This window comes from Phalacrocorax carbo, unplaced genomic scaffold (assembly GCF_963921805.1).
Source record: "Phalacrocorax carbo unplaced genomic scaffold, bPhaCar2.1 SCAFFOLD_462, whole genome shotgun sequence".
NCBI lineage: Eukaryota > Metazoa > Chordata > Aves > Suliformes > Phalacrocoracidae > Phalacrocorax > Phalacrocorax carbo.
The window spans coordinates 1-11,725 of NW_026990398.1; the positions used below are offsets into that span (position 1 = coordinate 1).

At 73.0% G+C, this 11,725-nt stretch overlaps 1 protein-coding gene across 1 annotated transcript; it reads right to left on the reverse strand.

Moving 5' to 3' along the window:
• Positions 1-88: 88 nt before the first annotated feature.
• On the reverse strand, positions 89-9,234 carry SART1 (spliceosome associated factor 1, recruiter of U4/U6.U5 tri-snRNP; the record flags this gene model as incomplete). Its single annotated transcript, XM_064440313.1, is given in 15 exon segments — positions 89-290; positions 1,014-1,144; positions 1,247-1,401; positions 2,252-2,280; positions 2,282-2,374; positions 3,361-3,561; positions 3,647-3,786; positions 6,518-6,617; positions 6,741-6,818; positions 7,296-7,401; positions 7,473-7,599; positions 7,690-7,745; positions 7,875-7,929; positions 8,732-9,118; positions 9,225-9,234. Coding segments are annotated over 15 exon segments (1,870 nt in total), but the record flags the coding sequence as incomplete, so codon positions are not given.
• Between the last annotated feature and the right edge of the window lie 2,491 nt (positions 9,235-11,725).

Here is an 11,725-nt window from a genome sequence, read left to right on the forward strand (position 1 = left end):
CCCCCACCCCTCAGCCCCCCTCCCAGCCCTCCCATCACCCCCAGGCCCCCCGACCTGCCCTCCCCCGGCCCCCCCAGCCCCCCCCCACCCCTCAGGCCCCCCAGCCCCCCCCCCGGCGCCCCCCGGCCCCCCACCATGAGCTCGTCGTGCTCCTCGCGGTTCCCGGCCAGGCCGTAGGTCGGGATCTCGCCCAGCGTCCGGCAGAACTCGGACGTCGCGTTGAAGACGATGGCGCCCGCCCGGGGGTCCGGCCCCGGCGCCCCCCCGGCCCCCCGCACCAGCTCCAGCACCTGCGGGCCGGGGGGTCAGGGGGACGCCCGCAGCCCCCCCCAAACCACCGCCGGGGGGGGGCAGGGGGTCGGGGTCACCCCCCCCAAACCACCGCCGGGGGGGGCAGGGGGTCGGGGTCACCCCCCCCAAACCACCGCCGGGGCGGCAGGGGGTCGGGGTACCCCCCCACATCCCCCCCAAACCACCATCAGGGGGGCAGGGGGTCGGGGTCACCCCCCCCAAACCACTGCCGGGGCGGCAGGGGGTCAGGGTACCCCCCCACTGCCCCACCAAACCACCACTGGGAGGGGGCAGGGGACCTGGGTCACCCCCCACATCCCCCCAAACCACCATCAGGGGGGCAGGGGGTCGGGGTACCCCCCCACAGCCCCCGCAAACCACCACTGGGAGGGGGCAGGGGGCCTGGGTCACCCCCCACATCCCCCCCAAACCATCACTGGGTGGGGCAGGGGGCCTGGGTCACCCCCCACATCCCCCCCAAACCACCACCACCCCCCATCCCCCATTTTGGGGATCCCCAGGACTCTGTGGGTGCTGGGGGGAGGCGTGGGGGTGCCCAGACACAAGGGTGCCCCCCCAGATCGCCTCATCTGGGGAGTCCCCAGGTCTCTATGGGTGCTGGGGGGGTGCCCGGATCCCCCATCTCCCGGTTCGGGGGGGGACCCCAGGCCCGTGGGGGGGGGGGCTGGGGGCTCGTGGGGTGCCCCCCACCCCGCTCTCACCTTCTCGCCCCCCGCCTCGCGCAGCTGCTGGAGCTGCCGCAGGCGCCGGCCCTTCTCCAGCTGCTTCTGCAGCTCCTGCTCGGCCTCGTCCTCCTCCAGCGCCGGCGGCGAGGCCGGGCCCTGCGCCTCGTCTGGGGGGGGGGGCACCCTTAGGGGGCGGTGCCTGGCCCCCCACCCCACCCCCGGGAGCCCCCCGCCGCCCCCGGGAGCCCCCCGCCCCCCCCCGCCCGCACCCTCGCTGCTGATGTCCATGCTCTCCAGGCGGGTGTCGTCCGAGGGGAGCTGGGGGGGGGCGGCGGCGGCCCCCTCGGGGGGGGTGGGGGGCGCTTCGGCCTCCCCCTCCCCGCCCTCCTCATCCTCCTGCACGCGGCGGCCTCGCCCTCGTGACCTGGCGGGGAGAAGCAAGGGGGTCAGCACGCATGGGTGCCCCCCGGGACCCTCGCCCAGCACCCACGGGTGCCCCCCGGGACCCTCCCCAGCACCCACGGGCGCCCACCTGGAGCCGAAGTCCCTGCAGGTGCCCCCCGGGACCCTCCCCAGCACCCACGGGTGCCCCCCGGGACCCTCCCCAGCACCCACGGGCACCCACCTGGAGCCGAAGTCCCTGCAGGTGCCCCCCGGGACCCTCCCCAGCACCCACGGGCGCCCACCTGGAGCCGAAGTCCCTGCAGGTGCCCCCCGGGACCCTCCCCAGCACCCACGGGTGCCCCCCGGGACCCTCCCCGGCACCCACGGGCGCCCACCTGGAGCCGAAGTCCCTGCAGGTGCCCCCCGGGACCCTCCCCGGCACCCACGGGCGCCCACCTGGAGCCGAAGTCCCCACGGGTGCCCCCCGGGACCCACCCCGGCACCCACGGGCGCCCCCCAGGACCCTCCCCAGCACCCACGGGCGCCCCCCGGGACCCTCCCCAGCACCCACGGGCGCCCACCTGGAGCCGAAGTCCCCACGGGTGCCCCCCGGGACCCACCCCGGCACCCACGGGCGCCCACCGGGACCCTCCCCAGCACCCACGGGCGCCCCCCGGGACCCTCCCCGGCACCCACGGGCGCCCACATAGAGCCGAAGTCCCCGCAGGTGCCCCCCGGGACCCTCCCCAGCACCCACGGGCGCCCACCTGGAGCCGAAGTCCCCACGGGTGCCCCCCGGGACCCTCCCCCGGCACCCACGGGCGCCCACCTGGAGCCGAAGTCCCCACGGGTGCCCCCCGGGACCCTCCCCGGCACCCACGGGCGCCCACCTGGAGCCGAAGTCCCCACGGGTGTCCCCCCGGCGCCAGGGGCAGGAGGTCGTCGGCGCGAAGGGGCTTCTCCTTCCGCCGGAGCCGCCGCACCCGGCGCCGCGTCTTCCGGAAGGCGACGCTCTGGGGGGGCGAGGGAGGGTCCTCGGTACCCACAATGCCCCGGGGCTGACCCCCCCCATTACCCACAATGCCCCAGGGCTGGAAGCCCCCCCTCCCCAAATATCCTGGGGCTCACGCCAACGCTGACCCCCCAGAACCAAAGACCCCCCCCAAAAAAAAGGCTCTCCCCCCCCCAAAACCTCCCCCAAAATCACCCCATATTAATTAAATTCCTACAAATAACCCCAAAACATTTAAAGCCCCCAAACAGACCCGATCCCCCCCAAACTGACCCCAAAATGTCACCCCCAAACTGAGGCAACTAGCGTGAAATAAACCCAACCCCCCCCAAAAGGGGCTCAAATAGGTCTAAACGACCCCAAAATAAGCCCCCATCCCCCAAACACCCCAAATCTGCCCAACCCCCCCCTCAAGGGACCCCCCCAAAAGTAGCTCAAATCACCCCCCCAAAACCCTCCTAAAGAACACAAATCACCCCAGAAGCCCCCCAAATACCCCAAACACCCCCCAAAAACACCCCAAATCCCCCAAAAAGGGCTCAAATCACCCCAACAACCCCCAAAACACCCCAAACCCCCCAATAGCCCCCCAAAACACCCCACACACCCCCAGAAAGGGCTCAAATCACCCCAACAGCCCCCCAGAAACACCTTAAATCCCCCTAAAAAGGGCTCAAATTACGCCAACAGCCCCTAAAACACCCCAAATCAGGCTGAAGTTACCCCAAACCCCCCTAAAAAGGGCTCAAATCCCCCCAACAGGCCCCAAAACATCCGAAATTCCCCCAAGAAGGGCTCAAATCACCCCAACAGCCCCCCAAAACACCCTAAATCAGGCTCAAGTTACCCCAAATCCCCCCAAAAAGGGCTCAAATCCACCCAGCAGCCCCCAAAACACCAGAAATCCCCCAAAAATTACTCAAATCCCCCCAACAGCCCCCCCAAAACACCCCAAGCCCCCGCCCCCCCCACCCCAAAAGCACTCACCATCTCCTGGGGCGTCAGGTACTCGGGGGCCAGGCGGAGGGGGGGCAGCTCCAGGCTTTGGGGGGCCGGGCCTGGCTGCTGCCGGGGGTCCCCAAGGCCCGTGGCCCCCCCCGACCCCTGCGTCCCCCCCGGGCCGAGGCGGAAGGAGGGGCGCTGGGGGGGGTCGGCGTATTTGGGGAGCACCACGTGTTCCTTGGGGCCCTGCGGCGCGGGAAGAAGCGGGGTGAGATGGGGTGGGGCGGGGGGGGGGCGCTGGGGGGGCACTGGGGGGCACCGGGGGTCACACCTGGGGGGCGGCAGCGGGGTCCTCGTCCTCGTAGGGGACGTAGAGGGGCTTCTTCTTGCGCAGCTCGACGCTCTCCTGCGCCCGCTCCTGCGCCGCCAGCGAGACGTTCACCAGGACGTCCTCGCTCTCCTCCAGCACCCCTGGGGACGCACGGGGACGGCTCGGGGACGCCGGGGGGCACCGGGGGGGCGCCGGGCTCGGGGACGGCTCGGGGACACCGGGGGGCATCAGGGGGTGCCGGGCTCGGGGACGGCTCGGGGACACCGGGGGGGGCGCCGGGCTCGGGGAGGGCTCAGGGACGCCGGGGGGCACCGGGGGGGCGCCGGGCTCAGGGGGCACCGGGCTCGGGGGCGCCGGGGGGGCACCGGGCTCAGGGACACCGGGGGGCACTGGGGGCACCGGGCTCGGGGGCACCGGGGGGGCACCGGGCTCAGGGACAGCTCGGGGACACCGGGGGGCACCGGGGGGGCGCCGGGCTCGGGGACACCGGGGGGCACTGGGGGCACCGGGCTCGGGGACACCGGGGGGCACTGGGGGCACCGGGCTCGGGACACTGGGGGGGCACCGGGGGGGCACCGGGGGGCGCCGGGCTCGGGGACACCAGGGGGCACCGGGGGGGCGCCGGGCTTGGGGACGGCTCGGGGACACCAGGCTCGGGGACACCGGGGGGCGCCGGGCTCGGGGACACCGGGGGGGCACCAGGGGGGCGCCGGGCTCGGGGACAGCTCGGGGACACTGGGTGGCACCGGGGCACCGGGCTCGGGGACGGCTCGGGCACCGGGCTTGGGGACACTGGGGGGCACCGGGCTCAGGGACGGCTCGGGACACCGGGGGTCACCGGGGGGGCGCCGGGCTCGGGGAGGGCTCAGGGACGCCGGGGGGCACCGGGGGGGCGCCGGGCTCAGGGGGCACCGGGCTCGGGGGCGCCGGGGGGGCACCGGGCTCAGGGACACCGGGGGGCACTGGGGGCACCGGGCTCGGGGGCACCGGGGGGGCACCGGGCTCAGGGACAGCTCGGGGACACCGGGGGGCACCGGGGGGGCGCCGGGCTCGGGGACACCGGGGGGCACTGGGGGCACCGGGCTCGGGGACACCGGGGGGCACTGGGGGCACTGGGCTCGGGGACACTGGGGGGGCACCGGGGGGGCACCGGGGGGCGCCGGGCTCGGGGACACCAGGGGGCACCGGGGGGGCGCCGGGCTTGGGGACGGCTCGGGGACACCAGGCTCGGGGACACCGGGGGGCGCCGGGCTCGGGGACACCGGGGGGCACCAGGGGGGCGCCGGGCTCGGGGACAGCTCGGGGACACTGGGTGGCACCGGGGGCACCGGGCTCGGGGACGGCTCGGGCACCGGGCTTGGGGACACTGGGGGGCACCGGGCTCAGGGACGGCTCGGGGACACCGGGGGTCACCGGGGGGCGCTGGGCTCGGGGACACCAGGGGGCACTGGGGGCACCGGGCTCGGGGACACTGGGGGGCACCGGGCTCAGGGACGGCTCGGGGACACCGGGGGGCACTGGGGGCACCGGGCTCGGGGACGGCTCGGGGACACTGGGGGCACCGGGCTCAGGGAGGGCTCGGGGACACCGGGGGGCACCAGGGGGGCACCAGGCTCGGGGACACCAGGGGACATGGGGGGGCACTGGGCTCAGGGTCACCAGGGGACACCAGGCTCGGTGACAGCTTGGGGGCAGCAGGGGACATGGGGGGGCACCGGGCTCCACCAGGCTCGGGGACACTGGGGGGACATGGGGGGACATGGGGGGACACCGGGCTTGGGGACAGCATGGGGACAGCTCGGGGACACCGGGGGGGCACCGGGCTTGGGGACAGCATGGGGACAGCTCGGGGACACCGGGGGGGCACCGGGCTTGGGGACAGCATGGGGACAGCTCGGGGACACCGGGGGGGCACCGGGCTTGGGGACAGCATGGGGACAGCTCGGGGACACCGGGGGGGCACCGGGCTTGGGGACAGCATGGGGACAGCTCGGGGACACCGGGGGGGCACCGGGCTTGGGGACAGCATGGGGACAGCTCGGGGACACCGGGGAGCACTGGGGGGGCACCGGGCTTGGGGACAGCACGGGGACAGCTCGGGGACACTGGGGGGACACCGGGCTTGGGGACAGCACGGGGACAGCTCGGGGGACACCGGGCTTGGGGACAGCACGGGGACAGCAGGGCACCAGGCTTGGGGACGGCACGGGGACAGCGGGGGGGCACCAGGGGGACCCCAGGGCTCAGGGACAGCACGGGGACAGCTCGGGGGCACCAGGGGGCACAGGGAGGCACCAGGCTTGGGGACAGCATGGGGACAGATTGGGGACACCGGGGGGACACCGGGCTCAGGGACAGCACGGGGACAGCGGGACATCACGGGGACGGCTGGGGACACTGGGTGGCACGGGGGGGCACTGGGCTCAGGGCCACCGAGGGGCACAGGGGGGACACCAGGATGAGACACTCCAGTCGGGGACATGGGGATAGGACGTGGGGACGCCGTGGGGACACCGTGGGGACACGGCTGGGGCAGAAAGGGGTTGGCAACAGGGTGAGCAGGACAGTCCTTGGGGACATGGGGCTGGCGGACAATCCTTGGGGACACTGGGGGGGGGACAGGGTGAGGGGCACCAGCCCCGGGGGGACACGGGGAGGGGTCAAGGGTCACCCGCAGGACACAGGGAGCTGATGTGTCACCGGGTCCCCTCCCCGTGTCACCCTGGGGGGGGTCACGGGTCCCACGTCCCCTCCTCGTGTCCCTCTGGGGACATCCTGGACCCCGACGCCCACCCACCCCCCACCCCCCGTCCCCTGGGGCCACCCCGGGCACTGACGCCCCCCACCGCCCGCGTCCCCCCCCCAGCTCACCCTTGTCCTTGAGGGTGAGGACGAGGGTCTCCCCCTCCCGGAAGGCCCCCACGTCGTGCTCCACCGTCAGCCCCTGCAGGTCCCGCGAGCTGTACAGGTCCTGCGGGGGGAGGGGCAGGGGCTCAGGGCCACGCCCGAGGGTCCCCGAGGGTCCCCAAGGGCCCCCGAGGGTCCCCAAGGGCCCCCGAGGGTCCCCGAGGGTCCCCAAGGGCCCCCGACTCACCCTCTTCCTCCTTATGAACTCCTCCTCCACCAGGGTGCTGACGCCGAACTCCTGGTCCATCTCCTCCAGCAGCTTGGCCTGCAACGGGGAGGGACCAGTCGGATCATCCCAGGGCTACTGGGAGCACTGGGAGCGCCAGAGGAGCCAAGGGACGGGCCCGGGGCCGGGGATTCGCCCTCCGGACAGGATCTGGGGGCGGGTTGGCGGCCGAGGAGCTCAACCAGCGGCCAAACCACCCAACCATCCCGCGGCGACGGGACGGGGACGCGCCGGGAAGGCGCAAAAGGGATTAGAAAAAGACCCTTTTTTCCCCCAAAAAAGCAAAAAAGTGGTTTTCTGGGAAAAAATCAATCCCTCAAAGTGCCGTTTCTGGAACACATTTTGGAAAACCGACGTACGAATCTACGCTAACCTGTAAATACCCTTAAAACATTGAAGTAGCGCCCTAAATAAATAACTGTACATAAATTTTAACCAAATCGCGGTGTTTCAGGGTTCCCTGCCCCAAACGCTGCGCGGGGACGGGGAGGGGCCGCCCCAGCTTCCCTCACCCACCCTTTTTTCCGCCAACTCCTTCTCCTGCTGCAGCTTCCGGCTCCTCTCGATCCAGGCGGCTGCGTCGTCCAGCCACGGGTCGTCCTCCCCCAGCGTCTTGATCTTCCTGGGGACGGTTTAGGGTGAAAAAGAGGGGGTTTTGGGGGCGCCGCCGCCCCCCACCCACGGGTGCCTCACCCCAGTTTCTGGTTGAGGAGCCGTTTCTCCTTGGCGGCCGCCAGCTTCTCCCGGATCTCCTCGCGCTGCCGCTGCACCAGCGGGTTGATGACGTCGGCCGCCACCGGGTCCTCCTTGGTCCCGGCCTCTGTATGAGGGGACACACACACCCCCCCCAAAATGGGTGCTGGGTGCCCCCAAAAGCGTGGGGAGGGGGCGTCGGGGGGGAAGCACCCACCTTTCTTGACAGTCGTCGTCTCCAGAGGCTTCAAACCCAACTTGGCGCGGAGTTTGCTGGGGGGGGAGGGGGGAAAAAAAAGGGGTGAGGGGAGGGTGGGGGGGGGTTTGGGGGGTGGGGGCACCCTGAGGGGTGTCACCCAGTGGGTGGGGAGCTCCCAGAGTCGGGGGGAGGGGGCTGCTCACTTGGTTTCCTCCACGCTGAGGGACGACTCGGCCGCGGTGGCCTTGGGGGCTGCAGCTGGGGGTTCATTAATGAGGGGGTCGTTAACTAAGAACCGGGGGCTCCTGCTCCACCCCCCACAGCTACCGGACACCCAAGAGCCCCCCAAGTGCTTCCCCACCCAAAGCACCCCCCACGTAACCCCCAGCCCCCACAGCACCCCACGACTCCCCTCCAGCCCCCCCCAAACCCCTCCCATTTACCCCATAGCTCCTCCTGCGCCCACCACCAGCACCCCCCAGCTCCCCAAACCGCTCCCCAGCCCCCCACAACTCCCCTCCAGCCCCCCAAACCCCTCCCCAGCACCCCACAACTCCCCTCCAGCCCCCCAAACCCCACCCCAGCACCCCACAACTCCCCTCCAGCCCCCCCAGCACCTCACAAGCCCACCCCAGGTGCCCCATATTCACTCCTAGAATCCCCCCTCTAGGCCCCAGAACTCTCTCCCAGCCCCCCATAAACTCTCTCTCCATTACTACAGCCCCTCGCCTGTGTCACCCCAGCCCCCCAAAACATCCTCCCTGTGCTCTACAGCCCCCCCAGCACCCCAAAATCCCCCCCGGTGCCCCACAGCCCCCCAAAACACTCTCTCTGGGCCCCCCAGCCCCCCAGAATATCCCCCTATTGTTCCATAGGCTCCTCCAGCCCCCCACAAACCTCTCTCACGCACCCCCCAGGCCCCCCTAACACCCTCCCTGGGCCCCACAGCCCCCCTCCAGCACCCCACAAACACACCCCAGCACCCCATAACACTCTCCCTGTGCCTCACAGCCCCCCAACTTCCCCCAGCGCCCCGTAAACCGCCCCCCCGCGCCCTCACCGGGCTCCTCCCGCTCCTCCCGCCGCTCCCTCTTCCCGCGCCGCTCGGGCTCGGCGCCTCCCCGGCCATGGCCGCTCCTTCCCGGCTCCTCGCGGCGGGACGAGGAAGAACCGGAACCGCCACCGGAGCCACCGCCGCCGCTTCGCTCCCCCCGGGAGCGGCTGCGTTTCCCTCGCCGCTCCCCGCCGCGGTGCCGGTGCTTGCGGTGCTCCCGGGGCCGCCCCGCGGCGCTGCTCCCCCCGCCGGGGTCGCCCCCGCCGCCGCCGGAGCCTCCTCGGCCGCCTCGGCTCCGCCGCGCTCCCGGTGCTTCTTCGAGGAGCCCATGGCCGCGCCGCGGCTGCTTCCGGGAGTGAAGCTTCACTTCCGGGTCGTCACCCAGGCAACCGCCTCAGGCCCGCCCCTACCCCTTTCGGATAGGACGCCGCTGCTATGCGGGAGTGTTTCTCATTGGCTGCCGCTGAGGAGCCGCTTCCGGTGGGGGGGGTGGTGCTACGGGAAGTCATCCGGGAGGAACCATTCCGCGGGAAAGGGGGGGGCAGGACTGAACCGCACCATTAAAGACTACCCCCAGAGGCCCGAACACCCCCGGGGGAGCGGACGCGTGGAATCCTCCAGCTCCGGAGGCGACAGGGGGACGCGGATCGCTCAGGAGGCCCCGCGCCGACGGCGGGGCTGGGAATCCCATAAGGGAACTCCCTGTGATGCAACAAAATGGCGGCGCCTATAGGGGGCAGCAAAATGGCGGCTCGGTGGGAGCAAACCAAGATGGCGGCTCGGCGGCGGGAAACCAAAATGGCGGCCGGGGGGAACTGGAACCCCGCGGGGGCCGGGGATACCGGGCCCCCCCGCACCGGGAGAGGGGCCGCGACCCCCAGACTCGGGGTCCCTCCGCACCGGGAGAGGCGGTCGAGGCCCCCCAGAACGGCGCCGGGGCCCCCGTTGCTCTCCCCGGGGCCCGCCCGGGGTCGGAGTCCGTCCCCTCCCCCCGCACCTCGTGCCCTTTGATCCGCCTGGCGCGGCGCCGCGAGGGCGGAGGGGGCGGGGCAAGGGGCGGGGAGTGGGCGGGGCAAGGGGCGGGAGGGGGCGTGGTCAGAGCGGGGTATAAAAGCAGCGCCGCGGCCCCGCCCCCCCAGTCCCGACAGCGGAGCGAAGGTAGCGGGGGGGGGTGGGCCTTTTTGGGGTGTCTGGGAGGGTTTTGGGTGTCCGGGGGGGTCTTGGGGGGTCTGGGGGGTCTTGAGCCCCCCCGTGAGCATATTGGGGTGTCTGGAAGGGGTTGGGGCTTTGGGGGGTGGGTCTCGGGGTCCCCGTGAGAGTTTTGGGGTGCGCGGGGGGCTTTTGGGGTGCCGGGAGGATCCCAGGCCCCTCCCCAGCGGGTTTCGGGGTGCCCTGGGGGGGGCTCGGGACCCCCGCGACCATATTGGGGTGCTCAGAGAGGGTGTTGGGCTGCGGGGAGGGGGCGTCACCGACCCTACAGGGATTTGGGGGTACCGGGGTTTTGGGGTGTCGGGGGGGGCCCTTGAGATCTCCACGAGGATATTGGGGCGCCCGGGGGGGGTTGGGGGGGGATCCTGCCCCCCGCAGGGGTCTTGGGGTGCCCTGCGAGGTTTTGGGGCGCAGGGAGGATCTCAAGGTCGCCCCAAGGTTATTGGGGTGCCTGGGGGGGGTCTTGGGGTGCGGGGAGGATCCCAGCCCCCCCCCCGAGGATCTTGGGGTGATCGGGGGGGTCCCAGGCCCCCCCTGGGATATCGGGGTGCCGGGGGCGGTGATGGGGGGGTCCCAGGCCCCCCCGGGATATGGGGGTGCCGGGGGGGGGGGGTGATGGGGGGGTCCCAGCCCCCCCCCGGGATATCGGGGTGCCGGGGGCGGTGATGGGGGGCCCAGGCCCCCCCGGGATATGGGGCTGCCGGGGGGGGTGATGGGGGGGTCCCAGGCCCCCCCCGGGATATGGGGGTGCCGGTGGGGGGGTTGGGGGTGATGGGGGGGGTCCCAGGCCCCCCCCGGGATATGGGGGTGCCGGGGGGGGGTGGGGGTGATGGGGGGGTCCCAGGCCCCCCCCGGGATATGGGGGTGCCGGGGGGGGGTGGGGGTGATGGGGGGGTCCCAGGCCCCCCCCGGGATATGGGGGTGCCGGGGGGGGCGGTGATGGGGGGGTCCCAGGCCCCCCCTGGGATATGGGGGTGCCGGGGGGGGTGGGGGTGATGGGGGGGTCCCAGGCCCCCCCCGGGATATGGGGCTGCCGGGGGGGGGTTTGGGGGTGCAGCACAGCCTCCCTCACCCCCCCCCCGTTTTTGGGGTGCCCCCAGGCGATGGAGGGGGCCGCGCCCCCCCCCGCGCGCTGGAGCTGTCGGCGCTGGAGGCCGAGAAACAACCGATGGCGGCGGCGGAGGGGGAGGGGGGCGGGCCCGATCCTGCCCCCCCGGCGGCGAGAAGAACGGGCTGGTGAAGCTGCCGCAGGACGAGGAGTCGGGGGGCGGCGGCGGCGTTTCGGGGGGCTCCAAGTTCACGGGGCTGGGGAAGGAGGAGCTGCTGCGCGCGGCCGGGGCCCCCCCCTGGGCGAAGGCTCGCACCATCCTCCTCCTCCTCTTCTGGCTGGGCTGGCTGGGGATGCTGGGCGCCGCCGTCGCCATCGTGGTGCGGGCCCCCCGCTGCCGCCCCCTGCCCCCCCGCGCCTGGTGGGAGCTGGGGGGGGCTGTACCGAGCCCCCCCCGCGCCTTCGGGGGCAACCTGACGGGTGAGGGGGGCTGGGGGGGCTGTAGGTTAGAGGGGGAGGGGGATATGGGGGGCTGGGGAGGGGGTATGGGGGGCTGGGGGGGCTGTAGGTTAGAGGGGGAGGGGGATATGGGGGCTGGGGGGGCTGGGGGAGGGGGTATGGGGGCTGGGGGGCTGTAGGTTAGAGGGGGAGGGGGATAGGGGGGGCTGGGGGGGCTGGGGGAGGGGGTATGGGGGCTGGGGGGGCTGTAGGTTAGAGGGGGGAGGGGATATGGGGGGCTGGGG